Source organism: Protomyctophum bolini (genome assembly GCF_963924005.1).
Source record: "Protomyctophum bolini genome assembly, chromosome: 15".
Taxonomy (NCBI): Eukaryota; Metazoa; Chordata; class Actinopteri; order Myctophiformes; family Myctophidae; genus Protomyctophum; species Protomyctophum bolini.
Window position 1 is genome coordinate 38,909,462 of NC_137876.1, and position 21,792 is coordinate 38,931,253.

Below are 21,792 nucleotides of genomic sequence, written 5' to 3' on the forward strand. Positions count from 1 at the left end.
AATTACAGTAGGCCTAATGGCGGTTTCTTTTAATTTAATTGTATGTCACTTATAGTGGAAAAAGAATATATATTGTTTTGGCATGTATATGAACAGTTGAACACAAGTAGAGTAATACATGTTGAGTAATACATTCGTTGACGAAATGTTGCCTACATAAAGATCAAAAGCAATACAATTATGGGACTATTATTTATTTATTATTATTGAAATTAAAATGGTTAACAGTATAAACTCAGTATAAATACAGTATAAACAGTACACTGTCTCAATGAGAATTTATACTCATGGAACCTAATGGCACCATAATGGTCCATTTGGTTCAGTTAAAAGGAATCCTGGCTAATAAGACAAATATGCTAAAACATTATACTGGCCCTCTATAACTAAAAATAACTTCCAATTCATTTGTGTCCACTAGATGGAGCTGTGCATACACTATTGATTAACACCTGACTCTTGTGCGTCCATGCACTGGTTTTGTTTTAGGCCTTTTGTTTTAATATAATATTCACTAGAAATTAAGTTAAATATTTCAAGGGGACTTTATTTTATTTTTCTGCGGTGAGAACATCCAAATCATTGAGAAAGACGGATTAACACTTCCTTGAACTTGGAATGTGAACCAACTCTATAATTAATAGAAATTTTTAAAAAAGTAGTTGTTTAGCTAAAACTATTTTCATCTCTTGTATAGCCTATCATATCTATAGTGAGGATGAATATAATGCCAAATATTCATTATTTGTAAAGAAATATATATACATATATAATATATGCTTCATTGAAACAACTATTTTCTGCTCTTGATCATTCTGTTCTGTTGTCATCATCATTATTATTATTATTAGGCTATCATATTTTTATTTTTTGTTACGGTTGTTTTTTTTATAAGCTGTTATGAGGCATGCAAAATAATGATTCTGAATGTAGGATTATACTTCATTCACTCTTGACTATTGTTTAAAGTCATGACACTGTTACACTGTTATTATTAATTTATTTAAGTTAATCCAGTGCTATGTTTACTAAACTTAACATGACTTGGTATTATTATTATTTTTTTAATCGGGACATGTTTTCACAACTGAACTATTTGAAAGATTTCGCCTCTTTGAGTAGTTTGTTTGATCATCGCTGAATTCATCCAGTGTAAATTAAATACTTCTGCAATTAAAAATGTTGATGAAAACTTGTGAATGTCGGTGTGTGCTGTTGTCTGATTGGTGCTGTACTTTTAGCATGCAGGCTACTGTTCTTTCAATATTTGAAGTGCTTTGTAGAACAAACATTCCAGACCTAGTACAAACATATAATTTTACATGAGATTCCTAATAATTGAGGATTTGACTATAGCCTATTAGCCTACTAGCTGAGGGTAAAGCTTGTGAAAGCTATGGTTACTCTCATAGCTTGTGAGGTTGTAGTAGATTTGGCTATTTACTTAATATCCTATTAAAGTACAAAATAGGGTTAAAATTATTAAAGACACTGCTGTTAATAGTATTTGTAGTTTTCATGGAAGATTTGGCCATAGTTGAAGAGCACAATGTGTAATACAATGTAAATATGTCACGCTTGAGTAGTGGACAGCTCAACATTTCATGAATATATAATAAATATAATGATCATACGAAAGGTGCGTTAAAAATCTACCAAAACAATCATATAATGTAATATTATATATCAAATGTTAAGAAAGTATTGCATAGATGTGAAGTAATAGTATAAAAGCAATTGAGGAGTCAGTTGCCCTTAAAAGTTGCCCCTTTTTTTGGTTATGTGTGTATCCTAAAGGTCAAATTTGCCTTCGTGATTTTGGGGTCGGATAAACAATTACCTCAAGAACAGATATCCAATTAGTGTAATATCACTTATATGCCAATATCTCATTTGGCTGACCAGTTTAAATACTTTTATACCCACATTTATGAGCTAAATAGAAATCTTTGATTACTGCTGCACATTGGAGAATGGTCCGTGGTTAGGCCAGCATTCCTCAACCAGCTTCTTAGCCTCTTCAAAATCATGAAATTCTTCGTCCTTTGAGACTGTGGGATATCCAGGAGCACAGAATTTCAAGTTGCATCTCATACGATCTGTGTTAATCTTCAGCGTCTAATACACAAAAGAACAAAATATGGGATGAAATAGGATAGGTCAAAACAGAGTTTTCCAGCTGTTACTACAGCAAATAAAATCGCTATATACCGTGTGTGTGTGTGTGTGTGTGTGTGTGTGTGTGTGTGTGTGTGTGTGCGTGTGCGTGTGTGTCATACCTGTGCTTCTGGCAAGTGGAAGGCTAAAGCCACATGGTCCCATACATAGAACTCTGCCATACAACTTTCAGCCACCAATTGCTTCTCTGGCGTACGAACCAGCCTGAAACTGTTTGAGACAATAGTGAGAGAGGAACGTGTAACATTCATCTTTTATGTATCTTTTGTTTCTCTCACGCTGACTCTCAAACACACAGACGGTTCACAATTTCTATACAAGTATATCAAGTTGTAACAACACACTATAATCCACACCCATACAGTACCGGTGTGTCTCACACATAGCCTCAGGTCTCCAGATGATTTGACCATCCACGTAGGCACACACTGCATCTGGGCTGTCATCCAATAGTGGGTACTCCTTAAAGACATCATTGTGTTTGTCGCTATGGACCAACACAGAGTACAGCACCTCCTGACTGTAGATGACAGTTTTGTAGACACGCAGAACTGGTTCTGAGCCCTCACCACCCTCACACACCTGGGAAGGAAAATGTTAAAAGAAATGAATCACTTAATCAGCTGAGACACACACCGATCTACAGTATGTGCATGTGTCTGACAAAGCATCAATATGACACCAATGTCTTTCTTTTAAGCCAATGGTTAACATAGGACCTGATCAGATACTGTAGTAAAGAAAAGATTGTTTGCATAGTATGCTGTATATTTTGTGGCCACTAGCCTGTACACTACTACTACGTCATTAAATGATTCGATTAATTGAATATGAAGGACCCCAATGGAAACAAGCCATAGCCTGGTTTCTTGCGTTTTAAATTCTCTTCACAGACCGCATTATATTTTATATGTACACTGACGAGGAATTTACCATCACCAAAAGCTCATTGGAATACATTTAAATGAGCCTATAGTACCATGGTAATTGAATACACTAAATTAGTCTAGACGGGCCTTGGAACACTGAACCATGCTGTAACCTGTGGGCAACATTTGGCGGTTGTCACTTACATCCTCTCCACACCTCCACCTCACAACCCCCGTCTCTTCCTGTCCATGTTGGGAGAGCAAGTTCCCCCCCCCTTCCCGTCTCACCTGTTCCGTCCCACCCCCCCCCCCCCCCCCCCTCTTCCTCTTCCTTTGTGTGTAAACAAATGGTCCTTTGCTCATTCACCTCCCCATCCTGTCTGCTCTCATTCTGGTCCGCCTTGTGGGTGGGACTAAGACTGTATATAAGGTATAACTCTGTGATTGTTATGTTATGCTTCTTGGGAGGACCGGCCTGTGAGCCAGTGGCATCCGTGTATACTGAGTGCACGTCAAATAAAGATCTACAAGGGAAGTTGATGTCTCATGCGTTTAGTGTCAGAAATTCAGCCATATCAGTTTGGTGTCAGAAGTGGGATCCTGTTGTCGTCTAAAAACTCCGGAAGATCAAAACTGACTGATTTATCCATCATCTCAACAAACGGACAGATCTACAGAAGAGTCAAATGCTGCATTCTACGGAGTTCAAAACGCCAGGATTTAAAAAAACCCCGTGGCTACACTGAAACGGTGAGAACCTTCCAGTTTTCCAGACAATTTAAGTGCTAATTCTCATATTTTGCCAAACCTATCTATTGTAATAGTCAAGTATGCTTAAATTCACAAAATACAGAAATCTAGCCTAGTGGACAGAAAAGAAAAGAGACCTTGAATTAACGTCAAGATTGTAAAACATAAAGACACCTTGTTTGCATTAAGTCAGCTGCAGCACAAAGAACCGTGCATGCTTACCAGATAAGTCAAGCCAAAGAACCTTGTTGAAACAACATAAAGAAAGGTGCTTGCAAAGAAATTTAAGTTGAAAGCACAAAGACAACTTGTTTAACTGTTACAATACAACATACAATTTGTTGTCGTCACAGAATGACATAAAGATACAGTGCTTGCTTTAAAGTAAAGAAAGAACGCCAGATAAGTCAAGCCAAAGAACCTTGTTGAAACAACATAAAGAAAGGTGCTTGCAAAGAAAGTTAAGTTGAAAGCACAAAGACAACTTGTTTAACTGTTACAATACAACATACAATTTGTTGTCGTCACAGAATGACATAAAGATACAGTGCTTGCTTAAAAGTAAAGAAAAGAACGTCAAGCAAGACAACAATACCGCGTTGCATTTAAGAAAACCGTGTTAAATAGACTAGATCTCTGTATGTATTGTAAAGCATTTATCAATATGGGGAATAAAAAAAGTGCCCCTTCGGCCACAGAGAACAAAGAGAGATGGTCTTCGGTTATGCAAGACATGTTTGAAAAATATGGTACAGAAGCGCTATGCTGCATTGATGAGTGGAAACGCATGGGCTTTCCGGAACAAGGCTCTTTGAGTATAATAAGATTGCTTGCCTTAGAGCGACTGCTAAAAGAAGCGGAGAAGAAACTGAGAAAGAAAAAATCAGTAAAGACACATAAACTTGACAAATGTGACCGCCACAAAAAGGTATTTTCACTGTGGATGGAGGAAGCACAATTTAGACAACGAGAAAGTGATATGAGACAACTACCAAACTTTGATTCTTTGTGGGAAGAGAGCCAGCTACTTGCTCCCCCTGAATATTCTTTGAGGGAAGAGGACAGACCACTGGCTCCTCAGAATTCTTTTTTGTCTCCCTCACAGCAGTCCCCCATGCAAGCCAGTCGGGGTCTACAGGTCTCTACTCCAATTCTGGTGTCCGCTGCGCTGAGCCTGGAGAATGTTACTACAAGCCTGACTACTCCAACGACGATCCTGGTTTCTGCTGCACTGGGCCTATTGAAAGAAGCTCCATCCTGCACTGGCATCTCTGGCCCAGAGCTGGCCAACAGTGGCGATGCGGGCACGACACAGCCAAGATCTCGAAAACCACAGACCTTGCTCCCATCTATGCATCTGTCCACCCCTGGCCAACATAGGAGGACAACGCCTCATCGCAGCAGTGCCACCATCACCCAGGGCAGCACACCGCCACACAGAAGAGGGCCTGGGACAGCGAGACGTACACAGGGTGCATCAGAGTACTGTCGCCTGCCGGGCGGGGTCCCCACCCCAAATGGACTTTATTCTGACCCATGGATGGACCAGGAGGACGGGGACAACATACTGCTGGCTGACATACAGTGCCCCATGATAGAAGTAGCCAATCCGTACGGCGATGTAATGATGGTACAACGCCTGTGGTCTCCAGACGACATAGGCCAATACGCAGCTACACTGAAAACGCCTACTGAAGTGGGAGGATGCCGCTGGACTAAAGAACTGCAGGCCTTTTGCCGTACATACAGACCTACAATGAAAGAGGTACTTGACATCTGTGCCAAGAATATGGAACCTTCGAAAATGCAAGCAGTCCTAGATGTCGCCCAAATGTATCAAAATGAGAGGCCTGTCCTTGTACAATTTGAGGACAATCGCAGATACATGACTGCTGTGGATGCAGTGTGTGAGAAGGTTATGACACTCTTCCCAACGATATTAAATCTGACTGAAGTGCAGAACTGTAAGCAGGGCAAAGATGAAACGATCAGTCAGTTCCGCCACCGCCTGGAGGAATCCATTTTGACCAACGGGGGAGGGGAAAACCCCAACGACCCGTTTGCAAAAGCATTCCTGGCCAGCCAGCTAATAAGCAACATGCATGACAAACTCTCTAAACGTGTGAAACAATCTCTCATTGGCTACAGAACCGCTGATCCGGCAGAAATCATCAAACATGCAATTCATGCAGAGGACGTCGAAAACGAGATGAAAAAAAAAGAGAAGAAACAGGACAAAAACAAGGCAGAAGTCCTTCAGCTTGCAATGATTAGCGCGGTTACTATGCTGTCAAAAAGACATCACATGCAAAGAGTGGACAGTAGAGACTATTCAGACTCCGACGGGGACCACAGGGATGACGAAGATTATGACTCCGAGGGGGACCACATGGATGAAGAAGATTATGACTCCGAGGGGGACCACAGGAATGAACCAGGGGGATATCATTGCTAAAAAAGCAGACAGCCCAACAAAAGACAAAAAGAAAAAAAAGAAAAAAAAAAAAAAAAAAAGTGGGGGTATTACTTGACCGTATACCTGGAAAGAAAATGTTGTTTGGAATATATGTAAATGTTTTCCTTGAGTGAGTTTGTAACTGGACACTCTGAAAACACGCAGAGTGGGAGTAAGCGGAAGAGGAAGCACGTGACGAGGACTGAACTTCACATATGATTTACAGACATGTGACTTGCCCACCGCCTCAACACACACACACACACACCCCTATCAGAAGATGGCCGCCGATGCAGCCAGGGGAAAAGATGTCCCATTGCAGCTGTCAAGGAGGCAGTGGGATTGATCTGTGTTGCATTATGTAAATTGTGAAAATTGTGTTATATAGAAAATAACATTACCAAGTACAAAATCTCCTAACCAAAATCAGGCATACCAAAGATGACCTGATGGTTTCATAGGATGAAATGGAAAATAATGTCTATACCATGTTAACTTCTTTCCTTCAGTTAAGGGAGGTAGGTGTAAGGTGTGAAAATCGACACCTGCAGCATGCCAGTTTGATATCATTGCTAAAAAAGCTAAATGCAATACCTGGAAAGAAAATATTGTTTGAAATATATGATGTTTTCTGGGTTATTTGACAAAACCAGTGGCACTGTTCTATAGATGTAAATGTGATCAAAGGGGGTATTTTTCCCTAAGTCAGTTCACCCAGAATGAGTGACAGCTAGTGAGATTATGTATTTTCTTCAAATGTATTATGATGTATTATTTTGATATTGATGGGAAATTCACAATTAATTGTTTAATTAAGCTGTTGTTTAATTAACAAGAGGAAGGATTTGACGAGGAATTTACCATCACCAAAAGCTCATTGGAATACATTTAAATGAGCCTATAGTACCATGGTAATTGAATACACTAAATTAGTCTAGACGGGCCTTGGAACACTGAACCATGCTGTAACCTGTGGGCAACATTTGGCGGTTGTCACTTACATCCTCTCCACACCTCCACCTCACAACCCCCGTCTCTTCCTGTCCATGTTGGGAGAGCAAGTTCCCCCCCCCTTCCCGTCTCACCTGTTCCGTCCCACCCCCCCCCCCCCCCCCCCCTCTTCCTCTTCCTTTGTGTGTAAACAAATGGTCCTTTGCTCATTCACCTCCCCATCCTGTCTGCTCTCATTCTGGTCCGCCTTGTGGGTGGGACTAAGACTGTATATAAGGTATAACTCTGTGATTGTTATGTTATGCTTCTTGGGAGGACCGGCCTGTGAGCCAGTGGCATCCGTGTATACTGAGTGCACGTCAAATAAAGATCTACAAGGGAAGTTGATGTCTCATGCGTTTAGTGTCAGAAATTCAGCCATATCAACACTCATCTACTTTTTTATTCAATCAATTTGCAGTCAATCAAAAGGGTTACTGATCTCTCAAACACTATCAGACACATCAGAATGTAGTGCTTTAACCTTTTAACAAAACAAACGTTTTGTTTTAAATTAAATATCACGTTAGGTCTACCCTGCCTTTAACCCATTCTGACCTGAGATCAGATTCATACGAGGTTTCCACTGGACACACACTGGTCTGATTAACCCATTCTGACCCGAGATCAGATTCTAAAAATGTCAGTCGTTCTTCGATTTTTCAAAAAATAGCAGACCTACAAGCTCGTAGCGCGCCACTCGGTGGCGCGCTATGAGCTTGTAGATCTGCTGTTTTTCAAAAGCTAAAGCATAACATGATGCTGACACCAAAAGGGGTTCCCGTTCAGAATGGGTTAACTTTGATAAGAGGCAGCTGTGCGTTGCTTACCTGCTTTCTGTACTCCCCCAGCAGCTCCTGCAGGGGTAGAGTTAAGCGAAAAGAGCCGTATCTCGATGTGTCCAGGAAAGCAGGCGAGGTGGCAAACTGCTGCAGGAGGGGCTCCTGTCCGGCAGCCTGTTCATCCGTCCTGTCTGGAAGGACAAAGTGTCACGCTGCGACACGCTGTGAGCTTGTAGATCTGCTATTTTTGTTAGTCCCAGAATAGGGATGCAAGGGTTCAAGCGGTTAAAAGAGTTGAAAAGCATATAGATCATAGTACACTTGCTTACATGTTACAATCAAGCATGCCATGTCCCTTTTAAATCAACACCAAAATATCACAAATGCTCTAGTCATTGGACTCTAGCTAATCTATAATACATTTCAATCAGTTGCAAACTGAATTATTGTTTATAAACATTATCATTAGGGCCTGACCAATGTCATATTTTTGGGTCCAATACAATCCTGATTTTGAGTAAGTGCTAAATCTATTCTAACGGTTTGAAAAACGGCACTCTTATCATTATACATCACATTCCGTGCCCAGCCAATCAAATCATCACATTCCGTGCTCATACACACAAACACACAAAGCTTTGAATAGGAGGGGGTAGCTAGTTTTTTGGAAACTTTTGAAAATGTCCACCCACCATGACACAAAAATAGGGACGCCACATTGAAAGTGGGACCCATCATAATTCGGCATAATTGCCGAATCTGATATTGGTGTTGTCAAAAACATCAAATAATGGCAGATATATCAGTATTAGTGTCTTGCTTCTGTACTCACTCCAGTTTCTTGAACCTCTCATAGCCTGCGGCCGCAACATACTGGCCTCCTGTCTGCAGCTCCTGGAGGTCCCTGACCTTGTGGCCCTGTCTGGGGGTGAACAGGGTCCTGACGGCAAGCGGGGCCCCAATGCTTAGGGTCACTTCATTGAGAAAGACCTCCATACTGGCCACCTGGCGCTGGTTGACCACGAACCTGCGTCCACAGTAGAAGGGGTCTCCGTTCCTGTAAACCATCACGCTCTTCACTGGGGGCAGGAGAGTGGTGGTCGCGGAGGACGTTCCACTGCTGGCAGCCATCTCTGAGTCCAGCTGTTACTCTCCCAGTCCACGGCACGCTGCTATAGTTTACACCAGAAGGAAACACACTTGTCTGCTTGTATCCATGTCTGAGTACTACCCCCCCCCCCCCCCCGCCACACACAACACACACACACAATGACCCACATTCTATACTGTATGTACACTTCACGTCTTCTGCTACTGAAGCTACATTTCTGACCACCTTATCTCATGCGCACACACACACACACACACACAGAGCACTTTCTCATGTACTGGCTCCATTCACCCCTTAACACACACTTTGCTCATAGACTCACCAGCCTGGCAGGTCAAACGAAGAGAACTGGAAGTAAAGGTGAAGATTGGAGTCCAAGCTGTGGTGGTCTGTCAGGATGTCCGACGTCCACTCACCATGTTCTGCTCTCACACATCCCTCACTCACAAACACACACACGCTACTCCGTACGGACTGACGGCTGAGAGTATTTCCTGGTTGCCATGGCAGCAGGGCCAGCAGTGACTAGCTTTGTGGGCCAGACCATCGGCAGCAGCAACCACAACAAAAGAGAGTAAGAGAAGGGGGAGAGTCCAAATGGTGTAAGCTGAATAAATAAGATAACCCCATTAACATTATTTATGATACCCCCCCCAAAAAAACAATGTAGGCCTATGCAGGTAAAGCCTGTGAATTTACTAATGATTAATTTGCATTTCAGAGAGCACCATATTGTTTAAAGTTCAGTGAGATGACCCTTGGTGAAACGAGGCTAACAAAAGTTGTTGAACTGTGGGGATATGGTTGAACAATTGTTATTAACATGCTATTTAGCCTCAAATTAGGTCATTAGCAGACAACAGTTAAATTGGCAGTATGTAGTTTTAAAGTGACATTTGAGCTTATGCACAGTGTTCATTTATCTATTTGTAAGTCTGAGTGCACGAATGTAACCAAATTTAGTGTTAGTTTAACACTCAGGATTTTTTTTCATGAGGTATAAGGACAAAGACTGGTTTGAGCGAGGGGCCATCCCCAGAATATCTTTATGCTGATCCGCCTTCTAAACAATGGCCTGTATCTCAGACAATATCGTCGCTGTCAGGTGGAAACCTTGTATATCCAAAGCGGTTACATTTCAGAAGATATAAAATAACCTGTGTTCCAATGCAGTAATTTAGTCACAAGCTATTGTTAATACTTTTCATTGGTTCCGTATTTATAAAAGCCCACACACTTAACCAATTTAATGAAAGAAACTTTAAAAAAGTTGAAATACCGTATGAAGATACATGGTTTCTGTCCAACAGCAACAATATGCTGCTGTGAAGACAATTGGCAGTAACACCATTGAAGCTAAGGAACAAAATACTTGTTATACCCACAAGAAAATGTGCACTTCTTTAGAAAAAAATAAAGTTTATTCACATCTTTTCAACAAATAAAATGTTTGTTTATATACAGCTATTACAGCAAAAGATAAATACAACTGGAAAAGTAATTCATAAATTCTGTACACTTTGTCTTCAATAATGTGATTGTGAACAGCTAATGGATACAAATAAGAGTCATTCCACTCATTCAAAACTTCAGTCCCATGTTAGCATGTCCAGTTCAGATGGATTTGGTTTTATGTGCCATCAGGGTACGCCCAGTCTCTCTTTCACTGACAAGTACTATAGGAGAAGAGAGCAGAGAAGAACAATTAAATCATGACAAGACTATTACACGATTCTTTTACCAAGTAGATGAGTGATGGTCTGTTGCACACACACACACACACAGCTGTGCATACACAACCGACATAAAACTGTATTAAGGCTACACAAAGCCACACACACACACAAAGCCACACACACACACAAAGCCACACACACACACACACACACACACACACACACACACACACACACACACACACACACACACACACACACACACACACACACACACACACACACACACACACACACACACACACACACACACACACACACACACACACACACGTGAGCTTGTCAATCTGCCATTTTCTGTAAAAGCTTTCCCCACAATATGGATGCTGTGTTACGTGGTTAAATAATTATATTTTGGCATGTGTCACCATTGAATGACGAAGACTAAAATTTGCATCAGTCTGTTATGCAATATCCTGTTAATAGCACCACTTATACAAGGATTCACAATGTCATTCTCTCAGTTCATTACTGTCTCTTGACAACCTTTTGGACTTTGAGAATCAAAGTGCGATTCAGAAGAAATGGGTACTTGAGATTATAGTTTTGGTGAACGTACCCAAAGTCAAACTTGCTGGATACATACATTTGATGCTTTAAATCACCCACTGTTCTATAGCCAAACTGCAGCTAGGTGAAAATAATCTCTCTTGTTTACTTACTTTTTTCCTGCTGCCAATGGCCTGCTGGAGCCATAGCAGTTCCATAGCCAGAGTATTTCTATGCAGACGCAATGCTTCTGAGGTATGGGGCACCTCCTGGGCCAGACAGTACCGCTGGGCACCTGGGAAAGTGAGTCAAGGTCAAGGGACGACATGAAGAATTTATATCGTTTGAGATACAGGGTCCAAAACCTTGGGTCACACCACGCATGTGGTGGAAACGGCTCCTGGAGCAAGAATCAAGTGGGTTTATTTATCACTACTCGTACAGTAACAGAGAAATGCTACTGTGGCAAGGTCTGGATGGCTGTGCTAACAGCAACGTAAACATTAAAGTAAAAAATAAATATCATCATACGTCACATTCCGTGCTCAGCCAATCAAATCATCACAAATCACTTTTGACGTCTTCACTTTTCTGCCCTCACTTTTATCTTCAATATGTACTTTGCTCAGCCAATCAAATCATCACTATGGGGTGCTCAGCCAATCACCAGCCAATGTTTGTGTTCACACAGACCCACACAGCTGGGCACAGACCCTCTAAAAAAAGGTAAAAAATATTTAGTAATTAATTAAAATAAAATTGTTGCTAAAAAGCAACGCTGGGTCTTAGAGGGTTAAGGGAAGAACTAAGGAATAATGAATGCAATGAAGATATAGCCATATGAGGAATTTATTTAGCAGCAGTGGTGTTGGGGAGTAGCTTAGTAAATGTGCAGTGCCAGTAAGGCATAACCATGTTTACAGAAAATACAGTATGACGTCAGATGGCATCTGAGATGCACCGATCTAACTCTGGATGTCCTCGAGATGACTGACGTCATTATTGATTTGTGCAACGGCAAAATATGGACGTCAACATCATGGCAAAATCCTATAAAAGTAACAGGCAAAGCTCAAAATAACACATTCAACCATATACACTCGGTTAGAGGGGATTCTCACAGCTTGTCCCTGACCCCCACTCACATATGAAAAGCCAAAGGCATAGCTGGACCTTTGTTTCACTCACCTGAGCATCGATAGTAGCGTCCTGACCCCTCAACCTTAAGTGACCATAAGTCAATTCAAATAAATTCTGGTCCTTGAGCTGTAATCAAGCGAACCACTTCAGCCTAAGATGTTCAGGCCAGATGAGAGAGAGAGAGACCGTGATGTAGATAGTTCTCGCCGGCGCCATCGTCCGGCGCCACCACATCTCAATGATTATGAGGTCAGCTATCCTACTAGGCACCGCCCCTCTGTTCATGAGCAGACCACACCGGAATTCTCCACCGTGGCTGACCTGCTATATATAGCTTATAGAGAGAAAAAGGACAAACGGCAATACAGCTTTAGAGAGAAAAAACACAAACTGCGACATGAAGGGCAACACCTTACAGACAGGATCTCTGTCCTGAGACAAGAAGGGCAACGCCTTACAGACATGATCTCCGGGCTTGCTTCACATGTCAAAAGCCAGGAGGAGGAGACTTCACCCACGCGACAGCTGACGCTGCTCATGGGTCATCAGGCTCTGCGTCAGTCTGAAAGGACCCCGCATGTTGTCACTCTACCCCCAGAAGGCAGCCAACGTGACCTGGTTAAGGAGCTCAGGGACCGTCTAAAGAGGGTGGGAATGTCGAATCAATCTACAGCACATTCATCAGCAGCTGCAGAGGAGTCATTCCCTCTGGAAATGTCAGATGACGACAGACAGTTCCCTCTTCACCACGGCACAGCAGTGTTTGAGTCGCAGGTACACCACCAAGAAGAAAGGTACTGCACTTCACCTCCACATGCTGTTGTTCAACGTCGCCCTGACAACAGACACTACCCTCCACATGGCGCGGTCTACCAACAGCCCAAAGAAAGCTATCGTTCTCGGCCTAACGATGCCTATCCAGGCCACTACGACAGCATCCACCTGCATGGCGGACGCCAACCTCAGCATGGAGGTGCCAACATTCGACCATGGCGACGCCGTCACTCGCCATCACATCACAATGATTACGAGGTCACCTACCGAACAAGGCAGTGCCCCTCTGTTCATGAACAGGCCACGCCGGATATCTCTACCGTGACCGACCTGCTACATAGCTTTATAGAGAAAAAGGATGAACTGCGACAAGAAGGGCAACGCCTTACAGACAGGATCTCTGGACTGCGACAGGAAGGGCAACGCCTTACAGACATGATCTCTGTACTAGCTTCACGTGTCAGAAGCCAGGAGGAGGAGGCTTTGTCTACACGACCGCTGATGCTGCTCATGGGTCATCAGGATCCACGTCTGTCCGAAAGGTCCCCACAGGGCCGAGTCCATGAAGAGTCCATACGACCAGAAGGCAGCCAATGTGACCTGGTTGCAGAGCTCCACTATGACAGCTTCCACCCACATGACAGACACCAACCTCTGCATGGGAGTGCCTACAGTCGACCAGGCAATGGCTTCCGCCCTCCTCATGGTGCAGCCTACCGCCAACCCAATGACATCTGTCCTCTGCCTGATCGCCATTGTCAGCATAGCGAGAACCGACAGACCCATCCTGATTATCATCATGATGACCCCCGATGTCGTCCACAGTTGGAGAATTATTGTGATTTTGTGCCATTAAGTGACACCATGCTATCATGGTCTGCCCTCACTGAGACGTATGGGCAGTCACAACAGCGGGCATCCCGCTACGTCTCACAAGAGAATCGTTCGCTACACTTATGGACAGATCTGTTGCCCTCTAATCTAGGGGACTATACGTTTGAACAGGAAGGCTTAGACACTATCCTAACACGGTCGTTAGATGAATTTGAAAATACTGGTCCTCCTCCAGCAGAGAAGGAAAAGATCTCCTCTCTTCCTACAGTCAACATCTCTCAGCAACAAGCAGACTGCAGTATGGAGTGTCCGGTGTGTAAGGAGGACTTCAAGTTGGGGGAGTCAGTCCGACAGCTGCCTTGTAATCACTTCTTCCATTCAGACTGTATAGTGCCCTGGCTGGAAATGCACGACACATGCCCAGTGTGTAGAAAGGGTTTAAATCGAGAAGACAGTAGCATGAGACGGCGGCCTCCTTCAGAGGCCCCCCTCCATCGACCGCTTGTACACAGAGGATATGGTCAGCATCGTCCAGAGTCCCCCCATCCACCGACTGAATTCCATATTGAGGCCCTCTTCCCTTCCTTACAACCTCTGAGGGACACGTATCATGCAGAGGGTTAATTTCACATGTGCAAATGTACAGTGACAAATACTCTAACGACATGTCCATTTCATTTGAAAGAATAGAGGCGCTCAGTGGGGCACACACAGTTTGAATTAATGTATGCCATATTGGTCTTGTGTGCCGATAATAGACCTGTTGTGGTGATGTGTTGTAAGCTTGTACTGTAGCACAACGCTGTCGTAGAAGAGCGAAGTTTATTTCCGCCAGGCCCAGACCCAGTCAGACTATATTACCTCAGTTATCTATGACTATGAAAGCTTTCCATCCAAGTCTTTGACTTCCTTTAAAAAGAAAGAAAGATGGGGTCTAATAATGCCATGGCTCAGCTTCCAATGAGGAAAGGGGAAAGGAAGAGGAAAAAGAAGAAACAACAAACAAATCATAAAATAAAATTCAATTTGGATTCAAGAAGATTATTGGGCCAGTTTAACCACTTTCATCCTGGCATCCCTATTTTGGGCATGTCATTCATTACTGTCAAAACAATTTTTAATTTCAAACGTTTTCAAAAAGGTTGGAAAGGTTTGGAAACCCCCTATCAAAAGTGCTATCCCTGGACTCTCCTTTTTTGGACACACTCACCTGAAAATTGATAGTAATGTTCTGACGCAGATGTCAGTTCTTGGTTTACTATCCCTGATGTTGGAATGTATGACCCAATGGTATGACCCTGAGAAATATGTTTACATGATCTAACTATGCCCTACCTTACTATAAGAAAGGGCGCACGGTCAATATGGGAATCATTCAGATGGAAATTCTATTCTAAATTAATGCACACGTCGGAACAATCACTCAATATGGATCCATGTGTCACTGATAGTCAGTCAATGGCTAACAAAACCAGAAGATCTGTTGATGGTCAAAGTCGCAAAGACGATGAAGGCTCATGTCATTCTAGAATTCCCCCAGGCTGGACAAGAGTGGTGAGGAAGCGGAAAACTGGCAAGACCGCAGGCAAAATAGACATCTACATTACAAGTCCCCAAGGGCAGACATTCCGGTCCAGAGCATCTCTGCAAGAATGTATTTTAAAAGACAGAGAGGGGGACCTATACATAGACCTCTTTGATTTCACAAAATCCAAGAATTGCAGTGTCTCGGATTCACCACTGCCCTCCGACCATGAAAAGCAGAGTCGGGGAAATGAAGGTGTACATAGACGACAGAGGACAATAATGGACCAATCTCCAAGTAAATCCAAAGGTGCCCCTGCTTCTGCATCCTGCAAGCAGGACATCATAGCTGGACATCAAAGCATCATGGCCACCAGTGGGCAGTCTGGGCACTGTTCATCAATGGAAGATTCCCAAACTAGCCCCAAACTACTGGGAGACAACTGGAAGATCTGTCCTTATTTCAGTGAGAGGTCACTGAGAGATGGCCAGAGTCCCCCCAGGAGAAAAGTCGTCAAGAAGTGGACTCCTCCCCAGTCCCCATTCAAACTGGTACAGGAAACATTGTTCCATGACCCTTGGAAGCTTCTGGTGGCTACCATCTTTTTAAATAAAACCAGTGCTAAGATGGCCATTCCCGTTTTGTGGCGCTTCTTTGAGCTTTACCCGACTGCAGAGGTAACCCGTCAGGCTGAATGGAAGCCCATATCTGAACTTCTGAAGCCACTGGGCTTATACAGGGTCAAAGCTAAGGCACTCATCCGCTTCTCGGATGAATATATCACTAAACAGTGGCGGTACCCCATAGAGCTGTATGGCATTGGAAAGTATGGCAATGATTCCTACAGGATCTTCTGTGTGGAAGAATGGAGAGAGGTGAACCCAACAGATCACAAGTTAAACAATTACCATGCCTGGCTGTGGGAGAACCACATCAGAACCTGAGATGTCATAATAACGGACGACAAACCATCAAGACATATTTTGTGTCTGTGAGCAGCTAGTCTCTGGCACTGCTGGACCGCACGCACACTCTCAGTCCCAATAGCAATAGACCAAGGACCATCTATCCCATTTTTTTTCAGCCTCATGGTGTTTGGTAAACGGACCACATCACATTTTGGCCTAGAACTCTTGAACCATACAGTAGGTCATACAATTTCCCCCTGGATTTTTTGTTTTCTTCAAAACACACTTTTTGCTACTACAGATTTTGTACAGACACAAATCGGTACACATTCTATCTGTAGCGATGTGATCAAAATGTATCAGTCAGATCTTTATATTCCATTCTGATTGGCTTCCAAAGTTCGTGGGAGGTACCCGTTTCGCAAAATTGCCACAAATTCCACCCATTAGGGGAGCCACAAACGTTCACATGAAACACGCTTCTATAACAAATATGCAAAAGTTTAACACAGAATCTTTTCTTTCTTTTTTACACTGTGGCTCTGTGTGAACCATCAAGTCTTTTTGTGTTTGTCTGAGGGGCGATAGCCCCTTCTATGTCTAGCTTTGAAGGTCTGTGTAAACAAACATTGACAAAAGTGAGGACGTAAATTGTGATTGGCCAGAATATGATGACGTATGATAAGAGCGCCCTTCACTTCACACTGGTGTGATTTTAATAATAATAGTGGAAATAGACGATCTACAAGCTCAAAGACGTATTGTGACGTCGGTGAGCTTGTAGATCTGCCATTTACACTATATTATTAAATGTTTGGAAATATATGAAAAGGTTTCAATCTGGAAGTTATTATGCATAATGATTGCGAATATTATCTCAAATAATTGCGATTAGGCGATTATGTAATGTAATATTATTGTTAATATTCTGAAATGTCCTATTCAACACTTACCTAGGTGAGAGTGACTGTGGCCCACATCCAGTCCCAGACTGCTCCAGACAGTAGTAGTGTCTCCTTCTCCATCCTTCACCTTGTGTCCCTCACCACTTGCCGTCTCTCCCTCCCCATCTTCTCCTGCCGGGCTACTGGAGGAACATCCCCTGGAAAAGGAGATTTGGCTGCTGGAAACGTCTCTCTCTGCTTCCAACTTCTCTGGAGAATGTACTCCTCTCCTCTCTGATGGGCGTGCTGGAGGTTGGGCAAAGGATCGGGGGGCATCACGTCCTGGTTTCACTGGCTTGCTGGGCAAAAACAGATCCTCCTGGTGAAGAATGGAAAAGAACGTGGAAAATGAAGTGACAGTGAGCTGAATCAAATTCTGATTATATAATATACGACATTATACACGTAGTAACGTTAGCACATACGTACTGTGTCTATGAAGTGAGGAATGGGTATGATGCTGTCCCTCCATTCTAAATGATCCAGGTTCCCATCAATCTCTCTCACGATGTCTTTAAAATCTTCCCGTGCCCTGTAGATCTCCTTTCTCATCAGGTATCCGCGCACACATGCCTTGGGGAGAAATGATAGCTTCAGTGTCTGGTTTGATTGATTGAAATATTTAACAGTGTGCAGAATGGGTATATTTCATATGAAAGCACAATACAAAGACTGTTTTACTGTGGACGACACACTTGTTTACAACAGGGTCCACCATTTTCAATTCATCAGAATAAAAAACAGGAAATCATGTAAGGAGGTAAAAAGAGAAAAGAAACATAAACGGGGTACTGCTACTTTCAATGAAATCAGTTACATTTGATTGATTCCCCAAAACAACGATCAAAGGTGGTCTCCCTCTTATCAGTTAAATTAGCCTTGGAGCTATAGCCATGGTTCATGATAATAATAATTATCATGGCAGTCATGTTTCAGGGCTACCTTGGAGCAACACTATCATAGATCGAGTCTTGATCCAAGGCAACAGTTAAATAAGTGACACGTCTTTAGTTTCCAAATAAGGGACGATAGCCTACTACTACAAATGTACGAGTTTAGCATAGCAAACTAGCTGCTAAAGTTAGCATGCGTGGCGAATCCTACTACACAAGACGTTTCAGAACACAATCATCACCCCATTGACAATCTGTAGGTGCTGGCGATATTACACATCACTGTCGTGGCTTGAAAAATTGGTAACAGTTTATGGAATTCGTGTTTTGCACCTGAAATCGGCTCAACGTAATCTCCCATAGGCGTCTCTCCATCACTATGGTAACATCGTAGCCAGGAATCGCGGGAGATGAACTCAAACTCCTTATTCTCTTCCGGTGTTACGCACTGAGTAGGAAAATAATAGGCGACCAAATAAATAAAATAATTTTCATTGGATACAGTAATTTAGGTATGGTGCGACTTATCAACAACTATGTCTATAATCATTGTTTATTTATAATATGTCCTACAAATCGACGTATTTAATTCTAGAATAATGTTGCCGTTACTGTGGCGTTTTATTTTGAAACTCGCGTATGCGGAAGTAAATCGTTATGTATAGTTCATTACTTCGAGATGTAGTAGCCGCATCTTACATGGACTTGTTATAACTTTCAGCATCGCTGCAACTCACAATGAGTAGTGGTGCAAATCAAAAGACCTTGTTCCAGACGTGGGGTGCATCGGTTCCAGAAAACAAGGTCTGTCAACCTAAAAAGACCAACAACAAAAAGTCAGTTGGAGGACGACCTAGAAAACCCACCAGCACCACATCTGCAGGACCAGCCAAGAACAAGACACAACGGACAGGGGCAGATAATGATATAACGTCGTTGCCTCAACGCACTAATTCGCTATGGGGTGAAGTTGGCCATGGATCCGTACAAAAGGACGCCACGCATGGCGTCCTTGTTAATGAAGGTAATGAAGATGACGATGATGACCTGATGTTAGTTGCTGTCTATGAGGCTGAGAAAACTTTGCAGCTTGAACCAAAGTTTCTTCAAGACGACAACCCTGCAGGAACAGAGAGCACTGACATCCCAGACACCCCATCAGTTGGACGATGTTACCCAGACTTCCCTGACTTTGACAGCTCATCAGCTAAAGTATGGATATATCCTACCAACCTTCCCATCAGGGAATACCAGCTAAAGATATCAGAGGCGGCCTTGTTCCAGAATACCCTGGTGTGTCTTCCCACTGGCCTGGGAAAGACTTTCATTGCAGCTGTTGTCATGTACAACTTCTATCGCTGGTATCCATCAGGGAAGATAGTATTCATGGCCCCGACCAAACCCCTGGTGGCACAACAGATCGAGTCCTGTTATAAAATAATGGGGATTCCACAGACACACATGGCTGAGTTGACAGGTGGAATGCTTTCATTTACAAACTCAATGTTTACCCTTCCTTTTTTACCTGCCTTAACAACAACCTTCGTCTTCCAACCACAATACAGGGCAATTGGGGGTGGAAAAAAGGCAACCGCTCTGGAGGTCAAAGCGCATCTTCTTCCTCACTCCTCAGGTGATGGGTAATGACATGATCAGAGATACTTGTCTGGCCCTGCAGGTGAAGTGCGTGGTGATCGATGAAGCCCACAGAGCCCTGGGGAATCACGCTTACTGTCAGGTACACAGAGCAGGTCCTTTGCTCCATAAAATCCTTTGCTCAAATACTTGTTACTTCTTGCGCAAGCAGAGCGTGCAAGTAATAGTTTTCGTCCATGTCGCCGTTTGATGTGTATTTGTTTGTGTGTCAAGCAATACATCTCTCGACACTTTGTCATCGCCAAAGCATAACTTAGGCTTTAGTGTCTAATGACATGTTTTTCCTCCATATAATCAGGTGGTGAGACAGTTGGCCAGTCAGAATCAGAAGTTCCGTATCCTGGCTCTCAGTGCCACCCCAGGGGCAGACATGAAGGTGAGTCTTTGTTGTCTATTGAATATGATTTAATAATATCCACCTCTCAATAACTCTCTCATAAACCTCTAACTATATTCCATCCTCCATATCACCAGCCCTCGTTCATCAGCCCTTGTTCTCGCTGTCTCAACTCTCCCTATAGGCAGTACAGCAGGTGATCACCAATCTTTTTATCTCCCACATTGAGCTGCGTTCAGAGGAGAGTCCAGACATCCAGGCCCACTCTCATCAGCGCATTGTGGAGAAGGTGGTGGTTCCTCTGGGAGATGCCCTTGCTGCTCACCAAGCCCTCTACTTGCAGGTAGGATCATGCCAGTAGGGTGCTCACTCTTTTCTTCAGTCTAGCAAGTGAAAGTGTGAGATTGAGGTCAAATATAATGTTATAAATAAAGTAATTTTGTATGACCTTCTATAGCGCCAAGACTAGAGCTTCAGTTAATTGTTGGATTATAATTACTGTTCTACATTTTATGAAAATGTAATCTTAGTTGAATCTAATATTTCTGACCTTTTCATATTCATATGAAAACGAACAGGCCCATAATAATGTCATATTACACAAACGCTTCTAAATGAACCACAGACTTTAACAGTTGCCTTAATCTAAAAGTCAAAAAACTAAAATGATCTCTCACCAACCTAGTACTGACTCTCACTCTATCCATAATGAAACCTCATAATGGAGCTCCTGATGATGTAACCTCTGCTGCCACCTTGTGATTGAAATGTGTTACTGTAGTGCAAAAATCATATTTCTTTTAGTGAGAATTCTTTACATGCAAACGATCCATTTAACTTCCTTCACAGTATGGTTTATAATAAGATGATGAATAATGAATATACAGTAAATGTAAAAGAATGTTGGAGGAACAGCCAGGTCTCGATCATTAGTGGAACCCAGAGTTTCTCTCTCAAGAGTTGGCTAATTGGAGAAAGCACTGTTCTGTCTGCACTCAGTGCCACCTTTGACTAATCTGTCTCAATTGACTGGACAACTGGAATGTCAAAGCTGCAGTTGAAAGGTCTGCCATATAAATAGCCTGGTCTTCATCCTTTTGCTGAAGGCTATTTACTCTTTTATTTTTATTTATTCTTTCCTCTTTCCTATCAGGTAATGTATGTACTAATAATCTCTGTTTTTTGTGCAAAACTAATGCTTGGAATGGTGAACCCATTCCTGGGTCAATCATCAAAACCCCCTAGTTGTTGATGGTACCCCAGCTTTCAGCAGCTGTCAAAAATTCCCCTAGGGTGGTTGAATAGAAACCTATGTGGGATATGTTGGTAGACAGTAACACCTTTACAAACACATTGGTGAAGAAAATTAGTGGTAAATGTATTCCCAGATTTTAATTTGATCAATATCCTCTGACTATGTC

At 42.7% G+C, this 21,792-nt stretch overlaps 3 protein-coding genes across 4 annotated transcripts in view; 1 reads left to right on the forward strand and 2 right to left on the reverse strand.

The window, feature by feature from the left end:
* Nucleotides 1-1,846: 1,846 nt before the first annotated feature.
* Nucleotides 1,847-9,155, reverse strand: LOC308329865 (uncharacterized protein; the record flags this gene model as incomplete). Its single annotated transcript, XM_080784367.1, has 5 exons — nt 1,847-2,118; nt 2,280-2,388; nt 2,546-2,760; nt 8,073-8,211; nt 8,857-9,155. The coding sequence occupies 5 exons, from the start codon at nt 9,153-9,155 to the stop codon at nt 1,954-1,956; spliced, it is 927 nt and encodes a 308-aa protein (XP_080640493.1). The 3' UTR covers nt 1,847-1,953.
* A 1,438-nt stretch (nt 9,156-10,593) lies between these two features.
* iqcc (IQ motif containing C) lies at nt 10,594-18,794 on the reverse strand. The gene is made up of 5 exons (XM_080783291.1): nt 18,712-18,794; nt 17,915-18,058; nt 17,495-17,804; nt 11,534-11,655; nt 10,594-10,811 (listed from the first exon to the last, which is right to left on the reverse strand). Exons 1-5 carry the CDS (start codon nt 18,751-18,753, stop codon nt 10,776-10,778), a joined length of 654 nt encoding a protein of 217 aa, XP_080639417.1. The 5' UTR covers nt 18,754-18,794; the 3' UTR covers nt 10,594-10,775.
* Nucleotides 18,795-19,052: 258 nt separating this feature from the next.
* fancm (FA complementation group M) overlaps nt 19,053-21,792 on the forward strand; it is a 39,239-nt gene continuing 36,499 nt past the window's right edge. For both annotated transcript variants that reach the window (XM_080783694.1, XM_080783695.1), the window contains exons 1-4: nt 19,053-19,855; nt 19,944-20,116; nt 20,333-20,410; nt 20,556-20,714. In XM_080783694.1, the coding sequence (XP_080639820.1) occupies nt 19,117-19,855; nt 19,944-20,116; nt 20,333-20,410; nt 20,556-20,714 (1,149 nt within the window). In that variant the 5' untranslated portion in view covers nt 19,053-19,116. The remainder of the gene's footprint in view (nt 19,856-19,943; nt 20,117-20,332; nt 20,411-20,555; nt 20,715-21,792) is intronic.

What these genes read in the sequence shown, in the direction of transcription:
- iqcc (XM_080783291.1), bottom strand. Translation starts at nt 18,753, where the DNA reads ATGGAGAGACGCCTATGGGAGATTACGTTGAGCCGATTTCAG. An exon ending in TTACGTTGAGCCGATTTCAG is followed by an intron (nt 18,059 to 18,711) that starts GTGCAAAACACG and finishes TTTCTCCCCAAG; the next exon opens with GCATGTGTGCGCGGATACCT. An exon ending in CCATTGGCAGCAGGAAAAAA is followed by an intron (nt 10,812 to 11,533) that starts GTAAGTAAACAA and finishes CTTCTCCTATAG; the next exon opens with TACTTGTCAGTGAAAGAGAG.